At 42.7% G+C, this 16,708-nt stretch overlaps 1 protein-coding gene across 2 annotated transcripts in view; it reads left to right on the top strand.

Annotated features, from left to right (window-relative positions):
• Positions 1 to 16,708, top strand: part of LRRC69 (leucine rich repeat containing 69) — a 91,313-nt gene that overhangs the window by 8,970 nt on the left and 65,635 nt on the right. Inside the window, exons 2-3 of one of the 2 annotated variants that reach the window (XM_026014916.1) lie at positions 9,416 to 9,542; positions 13,010 to 13,082. The exons of the other annotated variant lie outside the window; for it this stretch is intronic. Coding sequence (XP_025870701.1) covers positions 9,416 to 9,542; positions 13,010 to 13,082 — 200 coding nt within the window. The remainder of the gene's footprint in view (positions 1 to 9,415; positions 9,543 to 13,009; positions 13,083 to 16,708) is intronic. 2 annotated transcript variants of the gene reach the window in all.

Here is a 16,708-nt window from a genome sequence, read left to right as displayed (position 1 = left end):
TTGGCTCAGGGTGTGAGCCTGGGTCCCGGGATCGAGTCCCACATCGGGCTCCCTGCGTGGATCCTGCTTCTCCCTCTCCCTGTGTCTCTGCTTCCTCTCTCTGTGTCTCTCATGAATAAATAAGTAAAGTCTTAAAAAAAAAAGTTATATGTCAATTACATTTCAATTTTTTAAAAGTGGCTTTGAATTTAGAAATCTTTGAAAAAACTAGTTAGAAATCATTAAGAAAGTGGTTTTAACCATGAGACTCTTCATGATAGAGAACAAAATTGAGGGCTGATGGAGGGAGGTGGGTGCGGGATGGGCTAGATGGGGCATGGCTATCAAGGAGATCACTTATTATGATGAGCACAGGGTGTTATACGTAAGTGATAAGTCACAAATTTTTACTGCTTAAACCAGTATAACACAATATGTTAACTAACTAGAATTTATTTATTTATTTATTTATTTATTTATTTTTCTAAAGATTTTATTTATTTATTCATGAGAGACACAGAGAGAGAGGCAGAGACACAGGCAGAGGGAGAAGTAGGCTTCATGCAGGAAGCCTGATATGGGACTCGATCCCGGGACTCCAGGACCACAACCTGGACTGAAGGCGGCACTAAACCGCTGAGCCACCCGGGCTGCCCAACTAACTAGAATTTAAATAAAAATTTGAAGAAATTAAAAAGGAAAACGGGTTTAAAGTTGGAAAACTAAATGGAAGTGCCAACACATATCTATGAAGCACCTACTGAATTTCTAGCACCGTGTATGTTCAAAATTTTGTATTAGGGTCTTCTGGATCTAAAAGATCAGATTTAGCATTTTATAATATCTGCCATATTCCAGGTACTTTATTGTATTGTCTCTAATCCTTAAGACAGCCCTGAAAAGTAGATACTAGTATTCCTATATTTTAAAAGTAATCTCTACACGCAACATAGGGCTTGAACTCACAACCCTAGGATCACGAGTTGCATGCTCTACTGACTGAGCCAGCCAGGCACCCGATCCCCATTTAAAAACAAAACAAAACAAAACAAAAAAACCCTAAAAAACCCTGACACTTAGAAATTTGACTTGCCTGAGATCACATAGCTAGTACATTGCAGAGCAGATGGTCTCCAAATCCTGTGCTTTGCCGACCGTGCAATATTGACTAAAGAGTGTGAATACCAACAGAATAAGAATATTTAAAATGAGAATTCCATGTACTGCATACAAGACAATTCCACTGTGTGTGTGAATCAATATATATATATATACATGCATGTATGTGCACATACATGATCATTCTGAACAATAATATTTTTTTTAATAGACAGCACATTATCATAGACAGTGTATAGTAGGAGGAAACACATCCATGTATTTCAAGGGAGGGCACAGATAGGCTGTAACTTAGAGGTATGAATAGGCCTATACAATCAAATAAATCAAATTTAGGAAAAGTTGGGACAGACACTGTTTGGGACAAATATGCTAAGATGCAGAAAAGACTATAGGCAGATTGAAAACATTTAGGACATTGTTGGGTAGGGCAATTCCTCATGGACTGGTTATTTAGGCAGCTGTTTATATAAAATAATCAGAGAAAGGAAAGGAGAAAGGAAATTTAAGTCACAATAGCTGATAGGATTACAAGGATGGTGGGTGCATTAACCAAAATGGGGATGGGAGAAACAGATCTAGTATGCCCACTGACATTGTCCAGTTTTAGACTTTGAATTTAGAGTGACAGCATCACATTCATTTGAGATTCTTTTGAGCCAAAACCAACAAGATGCAATTTTTACAGGGATGACTGTAAATTCCTACATTTGAGAAAAGAATTCAATTGCACAAGCCCAGGATGTGGGTTATCTCCTTCACAGTTATCTCTTTGGCCGTGGGTTTTTGATGGCCACACACAAGATCAATTATGCAACAACAATGTGCCCTGCTGCTGAAAGAGGGCATGCCATGTTGGGCTGCATTAATAGAAGTGCAGTCATCTGCCCGAGGGAGAGTCTGTGGTCTCCCCAGCATCCATGCTAGGCGATCACATTTCCTTGTCTCACCCTAGGCGCCATGTTTCCAGAGAGGGGTGTGCTTACAAAAATGAGAGGGTGACCAAGACAGTGAGAGGTCTGGAAATTATGTCCTGAGGGAAATGGTTAAAGAAGAATGGAACAAATTCAGGGGGAATATGATAGCAATCTTCAAATATTTGAAAGATTATTATGTGGCAGAAAGGAGGGGGAATAGAGCTATTTTTTAATGACTGCCATGGGAAGAGTTAGAAGTTAGAGAGAGACTGACAAACAAAAAATGTATAAATAAAAAAAGTAAGGAACACTTCCTAAGAAGTGAAAGAACTGCCTATTACTGAATGAGTATATAAGGAAGGTATATAGTTGCCTCCTTGCATTTTATATGCTGTACCAGGTGACTTATAAAAGTTCTTCCCCAGGGGCCTGGCTGGCTCAGTGGGTTAAACGTCTGCCTTCAGCTAAGGTCATGATCCCAGGGTCTTGAGATCAAGCCCTGCATTGGGCTCCCTGCTCAGCGGGGAGTCTGCTTCTTTTCCCTCTGCCCCTCCCCTTGGTCCCCTCCGTTGATTTAAATGAATAAATAAAATCTTTAAACAAAAATGTTCTTCCTGATTGTAAGATGCTATAATCCCTGGTCATGGTACCATGAGAAACCACTTTGGAGAAATGGTGTCTTTCAATCTATGGCAATATGCTAGCTTCCAAAGGACAGGAGAGTTATATTCTGAATACGTCAACAGAAAGTTCATTATAGAAAATTATAAATGTAACATGAGTTTCAAACTCATCCAGTAGCTGTCTCTTATATGGCTAAAGCCCTTCCTCTAGGAACTACCCATAACCACAGAGTGTTACTAGTGAAACACTGCATGGTATTTTTGAAACCCTTTGTGGATGGAATCCCATTTGGAATAACCTTGTCAAGGCATCTCAAATAGTTCATCTCAAACAACTTGTCAAGGCATCTCAATTAGCTCACCTCAAATATCGCCTTCTCAGAGAGGTCTTATCTAATGGCCCAATCTGGCTTTGAGTTACCTTTTTTTTTTTTTAAGATTTATTTATTATTTATTTATTTGAGAGAGGGTGAGAGAGAGTGAGCACAAGGTGGGTGGGTGGGTGGGTGGGGAGCAGAAGGAGAGAGAAACTCCAGCAGACTCCACATGGAGCACAGAACCTGACGTGGGGCTCAATCTCAGGACTCCAAGATCAGACCTGAACGGAAACCAGGAGTCTGATGCTCAGCCGACTGTGCCACCCAGGTACCCCAACCTTGAGCTACTTTCCAACCAATTAACCCATTTTCTTTCCTTTCCATGAGGCACTTAACACTAACAGAAATGATCTGTTTGCTTATTTGTTGTCTCTCTCCCCTCCCAATGTATAAGCAGTGTGAAGAGAAACTGTGGGTGTCCTTGTCACTCTAGCATTCAGAATATCGTGCGCATAATACACATATAATAAATATGATTGAATTAATACAACATTGAAGTTGAGTCTTGAAGTATTTCTCAAGGGAAATTTAGTCCTTGTTATAGTGTCTCTGGAACTTCTGTATAATTTATGTAATCTAGGCTGAAACTCATGTATTCGCCATAGTGACAGAGGATAGCCCACAGTCTTTGGAGTTACCATCACCTCTATGAATTTAAAGGTAAAAAAATGAATCTTCTTTTAGTTACCTTTTTCTATCAAGAATCATTCTGGTTTCATTCATTTTATCCTAGTTTTAACTTTAGAATCCTTTAATTCTTGAGATCTTCAGTTGAGCCCTCTTCATCTTCTATATGTCATAGTCTTGGTGTTGAGCTCAGATTTTCACATGGTAGACTTTTCTACCCAAAGAGCCATATATTTAAAGTATCTTCCAAAGCAGGTGCCTTTTCCTGGGTCATTTATCCATTTTATATCATCTTCTTTGGAGCTGTTCTATCAGAAAACCAGCTGTGGCTATCAGCTACCCTACCACATTTGCCCAGATTGCTTTTCAAAATTACATTTCCTCAAACCTCATACATCTCCTCCTCCAAGAAAATGGTTTTGCTTCATATTTCATTGAAAAAAAAAAAAGATACTCTCATTCATGAAAACTCCCTCATCCTTCTCTTACCAAATCCATCCAGGGCCCTGATCTGCATGTACCTTCTCTGCCTTCCCTCCTAGAACCTCAGTGAAGGCTCCCCACTCTTATGCAGGGCCAGCACCCACTTATACTTTGGATCATATCCTCTCTCATTTTCTAAAGGATTTTGATTCTGAAATGATCCCTCTCCTTATATCATTAGTTTCTCATTCTCCGCATAATTATTTCCATCAGCATGTAAATAAGCTGTATGATCTTTTATTTTCAAAGAAAAACCCTCCAGCTCCCTGCTAGTTTTCTAAGATCCCTTCATAGTGAAAGTTCTTAAGAGAATTGTCTATTACCCATTATCTTCACTTTTCCTCAGCTTCTCTATAGCCCACATCAATCAGAGTTTCTTCCCCAATTCCTCACCCCTATTGCCGAGGTCACTGATGATTTTCATGTTGCTAAATCCAGTGGTTATTTCTATGCTTTTATTTTACTTAACTTTCCCTTAGGATTTGGCCTGCACCTTCTTTTTAAAAATAACTTCCTTTTCCTTTTCTTTCTCCTTGGCTTCTGTGACACCATGTATCTTAGAAAACCTAAGTCAGATTTTTGTAATTTATTGAGGCTGTGCTCTCTGTAGAAACCCTGTAAAAGTGTGAGGAAGCAGATCAGAGCAGGGAAAGAATCAAGGTTAAGATATGATCTCAGGAGAAATTTAGCCTTAGCTTTATTCCACCAGAGTTCTGGAACATGCCTTGCACCCAGAGGCAAAGGAGTGTGGCTGTTTCATCCCTGCATTCACTATGGGGTATAGGCTGCCTTGGGAGGATCGAGTAGAGGGATTACCTTCCAGGCATAACCTTTCAGGCATCTCTGGCTAAAGCAGTTCCTAGTGGCCAAGGGAAATTCTTCAGAGAAGGATGAAATAGAAAGTCCTTAGCAGGAAAAGTCCAGTTCCTGAGGACTGAACCCTGTCTCAATAAAGGAGATCTGCCATATCAGAGGCTGTCGGTGTCCCACCCCTTCTGTCCACCTCACTGGCCATTCCTTCTCCTCTGCTAGGATCAATTCTTCTCTCATACTCTCACTCTTGGTATTCTCTTATGATCCCACATGACAACTCTGACTTGGGTGAAGGCTCAAATTTAACTCTTTGGTCTTGACCCCTTTAGGGAGTTCTAGACTTGCATTTACAACTGCCTACTTGATATTTCCACTTCAATGTCTAAAAGACACATTAATTTTAATATAGATAAAACAGAACTCTTGATTTCTTCTCCTTCCCCCAAACCTGCCCTTGTCCTAGTTGTCCTCATCTCAGGTGTTCAAGCTCCAAATCTTGATTGTATCCATGATTCCTCTCTTTCTCTTATATTTCACAACCTCTGGCCCTACTTCCAGAGTATATCTTACACCCATCTACTTCTTTGCACCTCCATCACCACCATTCTAGCCCAAGCCATCCTCATTTCTCATCCTCATCCTCATCTCTCATTTCTCATCCTCATTCCTCATCCTCTTTGCCTGACCACTGCAATCCTGCCTCTGAAAAGTGTGCTATATCTGCTCTTCATCTCTAGCTCCCCTGAAGACTATTCTGTAGGCAGTTGTCAGAGTGCTGCTGTTAAGTTATATGCCAATTAATACCATATTTCCTCGAAACCCTATACTCATTTCTCACTTTGCTTAGAATAAAATCCCAACCCTTCACCCTGGTTTACAAAATCATGAGCAATTTGGCTCAAGTACAGCTTTGCAACCTCATGCTTTGCTGGGTTTCCCCCTCCATCAGCCACATCTCTTGGTTCCTCAACTACATCAAAAATGTTTGTGCTTTGGGGTCTTTATTTTGGCTATTTCTTCTTTCTTATCAGCACTCAGATCTCAATTTAAATATAAACTTCTAAGACTAGTTTCCTTGGACAACCAATCACTATCTCTTCATTCTTTTAATTATATACAGAGCACTTAATGCTATCTATTATTTTTCTTATGTTCTTATTTAGCCATTCACTTTTTCTTTTTTCTTGAATTTAAAATCAGTTTAGTTAAACAAAAAAATCAGTTTAGTTAACATATAATGTATTATATTTCAGGGGTAAAATTTAGTGGCTTATCAGTCGCATACGACACTTAGTGATCATTGTATCAAATGCCCTCCTTAATGCCCATCACCCAATTACCCCATGTTGCTACCCACCGTCCCTCCAGCAACCCTCGGTTTGTTCCATATAGTTAGGAGTCTCTTATGGTTTGCATCACTCTCTGGTTTTCTTTAAAGGATTTTATTCATTTATTTGTGAGGGGCACAGAGAGAGAGCGCAAGCACATAAGCAGGGAGTAGGGACAGAGGGAGAAGCAGACTCCCGGCTGAGAAAGGAGCGCTACACGAGACCCGATCTTAGGACCCTGGAATCATAACCTGAGCCAAAGGTAGATGCTTAACCAACTGAGCCACCCAGGTGCCCCATCATCCTTCATTCTTTTTATCTTATTTTTCTTGCCCTTCCCCTATATTCTATTTTGTATCTTAAATTCCACATATGAATGAAATCATATAGTATTTGTCTTTCTCTGACTTATTTCACTTAACATAATACCCTCTAGTTCTATCCACGTTGTTGCAAATGACAAGATTTCATTCTTTTTGTAGACACTGCTGCTATAAACATGGGGGTGAAGATCCCCTTCAGATCACTACATCTGTATCTTTGGGGTACTCAGTAGTGCAATTGATAGGTCATAGGATAGTTTTATTTTTGACTTTTTGAGGAACCTCCACTCTATTTTCCAGAGTGACTGCACTAGTTTGCATTCCCACCAACAGTGTAAGAGGGATCTCCTTTCTCCACATCCTCGCCAACATCTGTCATTTCCCAAGTTGCTAATTTTTGTCATTCTGACCTGGGTGAGGTGGTATATCTCATTGTGGTTTTGATTTGTATTTCTCTGATCCTGAGTGATGATGAGCATTTTTTCATGTGTCTGTTAGCCTTTTGTATGTTTTCTTTGGAGAAATGACTGTTCATGTTTTCTGCCCACTTCTTGACTGTTTTTTTTTTTTTTTTTTGGTGTTAAGTTTGATAAGTTTTTTATAGATTTTGGATACTAGCCCTTTGTCATTTGTGAATATCTTCTCTCATCCTGTGGGTTGCCTTTTAGTTATGTTGATTGTTTCCCTTGCTGTGCAAAAGCTTTTTATCTTGATGAAGTCCCAATAGTTCAATTTTGCTTTTGTTTCCCTTGCCTTTGGAGACATGTCTAGTAAGAAGTTGTTGCAGCCAAGATCAAAGATGTTGCTGCCTGTGATCTCCTTTAGGATTTTGATGGGTTCCTGTCTCTCATTAAGTCTTTCATCCTTTTTTATTTTTGTGTATGGTGTAAGAAAGTGGTCCAGTTTCATTCTTCTGCATGTGGCTGTCCAATTCTCCCAACACCATTTGTTAAAGAGAAAATCTGTTTTTCCACTGGATATTCTTTCCTGCTTTGTTGAAGATTAGTTGACCATAGGGTTGTGGGTCCATTTCAGCATCTTTTGTTTCATTCATCTATGTGTCTGTTTTTGTGCCAGGACCATACCATCTTGATCATCATACATTTGTAATATACCTTGAAGTCCAGAACTGTGATGCCTCCAGCCTCGCTTTTTTTCAACATGGCTTTGGCTTTTCATGTCTTTTCTGGTTCCATACAAATTTTTGGACTATTTGTTCTAGTTATGTGAAGAACGCTGGTTGTACTTTGAAAGGGATTGCATTCAATGTGTAGATTGCTTTGGATAACGTAGATATTTTAGCAATATTTGTTCTTCTAATCCATGAACATGGAATGTTTTTCATTTCTGTTTGTCTTCCTCAATTTCTTTCGTAAGTGTTCGATCGTTTTCAGAGTATAGATCTTTTCCCTCTTTGGTTAGGTTATTCCTCGGTATCTTAGGATTTTTAGTGCTATAGTAAATGGGATTGATTGCTTGATTTCTCTTTCTGCCGCCTCATTATTGGTGTATAGTGATACAACAGATTTCTGCTGATTTTGTATCTTGTGACTTTACTGAATCCATGTAACAATTCTAGCAATAATTTACTGGAGTCTTTTAGGTTTTCTACATACAGGTTTTCTTTCATGGCTTCTGCAAATAGTGAAGTCTGACTTCTTCCTCATGATCTGGATGCCTTTTATTTCTTGTTATTTGATTGCTGGGGCTAGGACTTCTGGGACTATATTAAAAAACAGTGGTGAGAATGGATGTCTCTGTCGTGTTCCTAGTCTTAGGGGAAAACCTCTCAGTGTTTCCCTGCTAAGATGGCTTTTTGTTGAGGTATGTTCCCTCTCTCCCTATTTTGTGGAAAGTTTTTATAAATAAGGGAAGCTGTATTTTGTCAAATGCTTTTTTCTGCACCTACTGAGAGGATCATAGGGTTCTTTCTTTTATTAAGGTGGTGTATCATGCTGCTGATTTGTGAATATTGAACCACCCTTGCAGCCCGGGAATAAATCCCACTTGATCATGGTGAATGAATCTTTTAATGTACGGTTAGATTCAATTTGCTAGTATCTTGTTAAGGATTTTTGCATCCATGTTCATCAAGCATATTGGCCTGTTGTTCTGTTTTTTAGTGGAGTCTTTGTCTGATTTTGGAATCAAGGTAATGCTGGCCTCATAGAATGTATTTCCAAGTTTCTCCTTCCATTTCTATTTTTTGGAATAGTTTCAAAAGAATAGGTAGTAGCTCTTCTTTAAATGTTTATTAGAATTCCCCTGGGAAGTCGTTCTGCCCTGGACATTTGGTTGTTGGGAGATTTTTGATTACTGATTCAATTTCATTGCTGGTTATCCGTCTTTTCAAGTTTTCTGTTTCTTCCTCTTTCAATTTTGGTAGTTTATATGTTTCTGGGAACTTACTCATTTCTTCTAGATTGCCCAATTTGTTGGCATCTAGTCTTTTCATAATATTTACTTACAATTGTTTGTATTTCTGTGGTGTTGGTTGTGATCTCTCCTCTCTCATTTGTGATTTTATTTATTTGGGCTCTTTTTTTCTTTTTGATAAATACTGGCTAGGGGTTTATCAATTTTATTTATTTTTTCAAAGAACCAGCTCCTGGTTTCATGATCTGTTCTACTGTGTTTTGTTATTGTTTCTATACCATTTATTTCTGTTCTAATATTTATTATTTTACTTTTCTGCTGGCTTTAGGCTTCATTTATTGTTCTTTTTTGACTCCTCTAGGGGTAAGTGTATCAACAAAAGTTCTTAATTATTTATCTCTTTTGAAGGTGAATAGTGCATGAGTTAATTAAATTTCTGTATGTTTCCAGTTGACGGCACTAAATCTGGGAAACAACCTTTTAGAAGAAATTCCAGAAGAGATGAAATATCTTACATCCCTGAAGAAGCTTCATTTATTTGGAAATAAGATTTGTAAATTTGCACCCGGAGTATGTGGTAAGTTAGTCAAAGAACAGCAGTATTATGGGATCAAATTTAATCTCTTTATATTGAACAAGTGAAAAAAGTAAATGAAATTTTACCTAATAATCTTTTTTTTTTGTTGGAGATATTTATGCACTACTCTTGAAATTAAGGATTTTTGGGTACAATAGTGTCTTTTTTCAACTATTGCATTATTATTTCTGTAATGCAGACCTAAGAAAATAAGTTAGTATTAAATTAGTCAATTTTTCCTTTTCAGAATCAGGGTACATTTTAACTCTTAAATCTGGGGGCCTTTTCTCTGTGCCTGAGAGGAAATTAATTGAAAATCCAATCAAGAAAAGCATTCCTTGTTCTTTATACTTTTTATTTATTGCTTCAATATTAAGCTGCAATCTTTGCTCAAGATGCTAAGTTTAAAACCAATCTGAGGAAAATTTTAAAGAAAGAATGTGAGATCCAATAACTGGCTCTTTTTTGGGGGGAGGGGTATTTCCTATCAACTTGTAATTCCTCCAATAGGACACTCTTCCTATTTAATATAGGTAGAGGGGGGCTTAAGGGGAAAACATGTGACAAAGAGATGATTTTTAGGGCTTCATTGAACATTGTACATTATAGCTCATGTATAGCACTTCCTCATTCTATGTTTTTGTCCCTACTAGTAAAACTAAAGATATGTGAACTTTTGAGACATGGGTGCTATGTATAATCACTGTCATCACCAAGCAGCATTTATTAAGGATATCAATGCATAGGGAGTTAAATCAGGGGTATATTTGGCAAATAGCACAAATAGACTCTGCTATGATCTCTTTACTTTAAACCCTTAAATCACGTATCCTGGAGAGATATTTTTTTCAAAACAAGACCTATAACAAACACTTATTGATGCTTATGCACATTATGTATGCAAACCCACAGATTTGGGGTTCAATTACAGTTTACTTAGATTATAGTTTACATAAGAAAAAATTAAGGGCATTAAAAAAAAGACAATCTTATAAACTATTTTATAAACCACACTGAAGGAACAAACTTATGTAGAACATGACATAGTAAATAATATTAAGCAACCTATTAATGCTAATAAAGAAAATTTTTTCTTGCGTGCCCTTACATTTGAGGTTTCTAAAATATATGTAATCTTTGTTCAGTGCCCTTGCATGCCTGTATTTTCTGTATTTCTTGGTTTTGGGCTGCTGAACATTGAAAATCCCATGTGAGTGACATAAACTATGTTTTATGTTGTGTCCTTACTATCCAAGAGCAGAAGCAGTTTGGTGTCAAGGAGTTGAGCGCCATCCAGCATGTATTACGTGATCCAGTCCCCCTGACTAGACCAGACTGGGCAAGAGCTAGACTTGTGTCCCAAGTTAGGCCAGGGCTCGTCTCTTTCTTGGGAATTAAGAAAATCTACAAGCTGTTTGAGCGGTCTGAGCTAATCGTGTGAACAAGACGGGGGTCGCAAATTGGTGCCTGTGAGCTGAAACTGGTTCCTAGATGAACGTGGTTCATAAACAAGTTGGCTGTGTTTCGACAATCTTTTAAAGAATTTGAATTAGGGGCACCAAAACTTGCAAATCAAAAGAGTTCATTAACAAAAAAAAATTGGATGTCTCCCTCATTTTTGTCTGTTTTAAAAAAGGTGAGGCAACGTTGGAATCACATTTCCAGGGGCCCAGCGGCAGCCCCTTGTTGGATAAAGCCCAGTCCTGCCAGGGCGCTCCCACCAGGGCCCCCACTACCTGTCGGGTCACCTTCTCAGTTCCTGTAGGCACCGCAGTTTGAGAACTGCCTTCCCTGTCTATGAACAGTCACACGCTGGCGTTGTAGGATGGCTATCAACACACGGCAAATTAGAGGAAATCTGCTCAAAGAGAAGGCCTGGGGCGTGGGGGTTAAAAGAGGAGTAGGGGGGGAGAGAGAGAATGTAGGTATGGAGCTGAGAGAAGCAGTAGAGAGAACGAAAACTCCACGTTGCGCGGGGATGGCCTGAAGGCGCGTCCAGAGGCAGAAATTCCTGGGCGAGGCCGGGTGCTGGCCTGGGGAGCGTGGGCGTCCTCGGAGGTCCTCGGAGGTCACGGCGCGGTTCAGGGGCTCAAAAGCACGAGGCCCAGGAGACCCGGGCAGGAGCAGGTGTGTGGCCCCCGGGGCATCCCGAGCCCCCGAGCGTGCGCGCACAGACACACGCACCGGAGGAGCCGCGGGCCGCCCATCGCACCAGGTCACACGCCTACGGGCATATGCTCCCCCGACCCCGACCCCGACCCCTGCGCGGGCCCGGCCCAGCAGGCGCAGCCCCGGGCGGGCCTGAGGGGCGGCGGTCGCCGACCGCGCCCTGGGTCAGGGGCCCGTGGGGCTGCCTCGTGCGGGCGAGCCACGCCGCCGCCTTCCCCCACGGCCTGGCGCCCTGGAGCCGCATCTGGGCCCCCGCGCGGGAGCCGCGAGCCCCGCACACCGTGTGCCACGCTCGGCGCTGCGGGTCCGGCCGGCGGCCCAGGCCACGCACAGGCCCCCAGGGTGCGCACAGGCCCCACGCCCGCCCACGCACAGGCCCCACGCCCGCCCACGCTGCCCCCAGGCCGCGCACAGGCCCCCAGGGTGCGCACAGGCCGCCAGCCCGCCCGCGCACAGGCCCCACGCCCGCCCACGCTGCCCCCAGGCCGCGCACAGGCCCCCAGGGTGCGCACAGGCCGCCAGCCCGCCCGCGCACAGGCCCCCAAGCCACCCACGCACAGGGGCCCCAGGCCGCCCATGCACAGGCCCCCGCCCGCCCACGCTGCCCGGAGCCCCTTCCGGACGCCGCGCGCCCAGGGGGGCGCCCTCCCCGCAGAACGCGGCCGAGCCCGCCTCCGCGCCTGCGCGCCCCTGCGGAGATGCCCCGGAGCTCGCGCCTCGTCCTGCCCGTGTCCGCGCGTCCACCTCCCCGGACACGCTCGCCGCGGAGCTGCGTGGGCCCTCGTGCACCCCGCACGCCCGCTCCCTCCTCTCCAGGGAGGCCCAGCTGCGCGGCGGCCGCAAAGACAGCGCCGTGGGGGGCGAGTCGAGGCCTCCGGGGGCCGGGGGCGGGAGGCCGTGGCCCGCGACCCGCGTGGGTGTGCGCACGTCCGCCCCGCCCGCCCCGGGGAGCCGCGGTTCTCCTGACGGGTGAGCGGGCGCCGCGTGGCAAGGGCACGCCGTGGGCACATCCGCGGGCACAGCCCAGGTGAGGCCCGGCGCCTCTGCGGTTCTGGGGTCCCGGGGCCGACACCCCGTGCGTCCGTCTGTCGGTCCGTCCGTCGGCACCTGAGGAGCCTCGCCCCTGGGCAGGAGCCCCCGCTCGCCTCCGCCCTAGGCGGCCTTACGAGGGCGTCTGTCCCACGGCCCCAGGGCTTGGCCCCGGCAAGAAACCAGAGGGACAAGCATCGGGACCTGAAGAGGGCTCCGAGTTGTTCCCTGAGAAAGAGCCAAAGTGACTACATTTATTCTTCTGACAGGTGGCTTACAACACTTGATTCTGCTTAATCTGAACAACAACCGGCTCACATGGATTCCCCAAGAAGTCAGCAGGTAATTTGGTTTATAGGGACACTTGGGTAAACGTCCCCTTCTCCACCCACCCTGGTCATCTGAACCTCGACCTCACTGCTGGGCTTCCAGGCCTTTGGGGTTTGCCCCTGGCCAGGAGGCCGGTGAGGACTGAGACAAACCACTCATTTTAAGCAGATGATTCTTTTTTTTTATTCATTTATTCATGAGAGACAGAGAGAGAGACAGGCAGAGGGAGAAGCAGGCTCCATGCAGGGAGCCCCATGCGGGACTCGATCCCGGGTCTCCAGGATGACGCCCTGGGCCAAAGGTCAACCGCTGAGCCACCCAGGGATCCCCTAAGCATAAGATTCTTTAAACCCTTCCGGGAAGATGAGAAATAGCAAAACTTGGTGGTCTAAGTATAAAAGTGAGGGTTTGAAACATAAAATTCTAAAGTTGATTCTATAACTGGTGTCCCAACTCTGAGGTTCTTGGAGTTTGCTCTGATACAGAGTCGGGGACTTCCGCTTTTATTTCCTGTAAGTTTTCGAGACCATTTTCAGCCTGATGGAAAAGGCAGTTTGAAAGCAAAGTGTTGAAAATTAAAATAGCATTTTCATTTTAAAGAAAGCCCCACGTTTTATTACCGTTAACAACAACAGCAAAATGCTGCGCATCTCATGCTGCACATCTGCACAGATGGGCTGCCGCTACAGTGGCTTTCTGGAGCCAGCTGAGGGCCTTGTCCTTCTGCAGGCAAAACACTCTCTTGGGTTTTTCCTCTGACAGATGGAGAGAAAACCCTACTTGGGTTTACTTGACTTTGGAGACTCTCTTTATTGCTTGTTGAATAGAAACAGATGTATAACAACATAAGCGCATCCAGATTTTTAAGGGATACAAAACTCTGAACAGTCCTTAACAAAGGGATTTGTGCAGCACCTAAAGTCTACTCCGATTCACTTGTCTATCCCTCAAGCCAAAGTATTAGCCTTCCCAGAGAGATTTTCCCAGAGAAAGTAATGTTTTTAAGTCACAGTGACTAGAAAAAATTTTTAAGTGATCTAATTTCTGCAGATGAAGATTGTCACAGTGGAAATGCCAATACCTGTCTGCGTGTGCTTTCATTTATTTAGCTTATCAATGGATTTATGTGTCAACGAAATAATGAAAAAGAGGGAAGATCTGGTGAGCTAGGTCATTGTGCAACTAGCCTTATGACCTTGGGCAAGTCGCTTAACTGCACCTTGGCTTTCCTGTCTCTAAAGGAAAAATTTTGGGTAGATGAACGTCAGAACAGCTGTAACATGCTATGATCTCACAATTTATTAGGCTTGGATCTGCTTGGAGTATGAAGTATAATATTCAAAGAACTGTATAAATCTATAGTGACGTGCTAGAAGATGGAACGAGATGCAAGCTTTCACTGAAAAACGTCGGATTGCAAAATATATGAGTCTACCCTATTTTATAGATAATTCTGATAGCCTGAATTCCCGCTGGGTCCTGTATGTCAGCTGATTGGTCACCTCCTCAAGCAGGATTCCATTTTCTGACCTTGGGAATGTTTCTTCACCTTTCCATACCTCAGTGTCTTTAACTGCGACATGCGGACAATAATAGGGCCTATTCATGGGGGTGGTTTTGACAGGTAAATAGGCAAATTCGTCCAAAATATTTAGGATTGAGCCTGGGACATGGTAAGTGCTCAGTGGATGATAGCGTTTCTTATTATGGTTTGTTATTTTTATTCTTCTTTCTGTTCCTCCCATTCGTCCCTTTTTAGAGATAAAACACTGACTTGGTGGTGAATTTGGGAAAAGCATGGAGCGTAAATGGCTCAGTGTCCTCCTTTCACTCTGCCTTCACGTAAGCAGCTGCCTTTAGCAGGAAAGGCTGTGACTGGTGGGTATGGTGAATTCAGGGGAGGGTGAGTAGGAAGCCTGAGAATGTTTGCGTCGGCTTTGTGCTGATGTGTGATTCCCTTCTTTCCGGATGTCATGTCTTATTTCTCCATCGGAGGGGGAGAGTTCTGTTAGTTTACTTGAGCTACAGAGTATTGGTTCATGGACTTGGAGTCACACCTGGACAGGTGAGAGTTTTGCCCTGAAACAACTCTGTCATGGGCAGGACTGCAGAGCCATAGAAGGAAAAGGAGAATGTGGGTATCCTGGGGACAGAGAATCTGAAAGAAAGAGGGAGAAAGGAAGGGATTAAGCCAGTGGGCTCAGTTCTTTCTCCAGATTCTCCACTCAGGGAAGTTGCTCTTCAGCCCACTGGAGAGGAGAGGGGCAGGGAGAAGCTCTATCTCCTGTAGTTTTTTCTTGGAAGAGTGGAAGTTCTCCCTGCTTCTGGCAAAGGAAACAATGACTTATCCTTGCTCTTTACTCAACCAACGAATGATGACCATTTGCAGTAGCCTCTAGGCTCAGCCTTGTGCCTTCCAGTAAGGACACAACGAAAAGCCAACTGCCATGATAGTGATTTCAGAGTAGAATCAATTAAGATCGTGATTACAACAGTGATTAGTGAAGAGAATCTTGTCCCTTTCTGTTTCTCCACGGGACCTACGCCGCACACTTGCACTCTCTTGAACACTGGGTCATCCAGTTTTGACCCTATATCCTCTCTGCAAGTGCCTTTGCTCCTTATTTTACCAAGAAACGTGGGATCCATGGATCCCTTCTTTTCAGGCGTTTTATCTTGCCTTAAGTAGACCTTAAGGCAAAGTCTACTTCTTGCCTTTTCTCTCTTGCTCCCTCATTCTTTCATTTATAGCCAAACTTTTGTAAACTGCCATCTGTCTATTGCTTTTGTTTCCTACTTAAACCCTTAAAATTCGTTTCCCTTCTTTATTCTACTTAATATTATTTTTAAAGACCATTAATGTTCCTTGGGCAATCAAATCTAATGGTCTTTTCTCTCTACTGAATACAGATTACACAAAAATCACGAGTGTTCCATTCAATGAGTTTTGACCAATGTACACACACCAATAAGGTATTGAACAGTTCCAGTAAGGTGTTGAATATATGTACATTTCCTGAGTTCTTCTCTCTCATAAGCGACTACTATTTTGATTTCTACCTCTACAAATTAGTTTTACTTGTTCTAGAACTAAATAAATGGAATCATACAATATGTATTCTTTTGTCTTTTACTGAGCATATTTTTTTTTTTGAGATTCGCTGTATTGCTGCATTTGTCAGCAATTCATTGTTTATCCCTAAGAGCATTTCATTGCATGAATTATGCCACAAGTTATTTTCTCCTGTTTATGGACATTTGGATTCTTTCCCTTTTGGGGCTACCATGAATTAAGCTATTGTAAATATTCTCGTGCAAGCCTTTTTGTGGACATATACTTGATTTCTTTTTCGTTTCAATTCCTAGGAGTAGAGTTGTAGAGTCATGGGGTAGGAGTATAGGTATATATGTTAATTTACTAAGAACTGCCAACAGTTTTGCAAAGTGGTTGTGCCATTTTACACAAGTGTGTTCACTTTAAAATGTTAACCATTTGTAGTCGGTATGAAATTATATCTCATGATAGTTTTAGTTTGCATTTGCCTGAAGTTGAGCACCTTTTCATATTCTAATTCCCCATTTATATGTCTTCTTTTGTGGAATGTTTGTATGAAGTATTTTTTCCATTGAAAAAAATT

This window comes from Vulpes vulpes, chromosome 13, assembly GCF_048418805.1.
Source record: "Vulpes vulpes isolate BD-2025 chromosome 13, VulVul3, whole genome shotgun sequence".
NCBI lineage: Eukaryota > Metazoa > Chordata > Mammalia > Carnivora > Canidae > Vulpes > Vulpes vulpes.
This window is presented reverse-complemented; position numbering and strand designations above follow the sequence as displayed.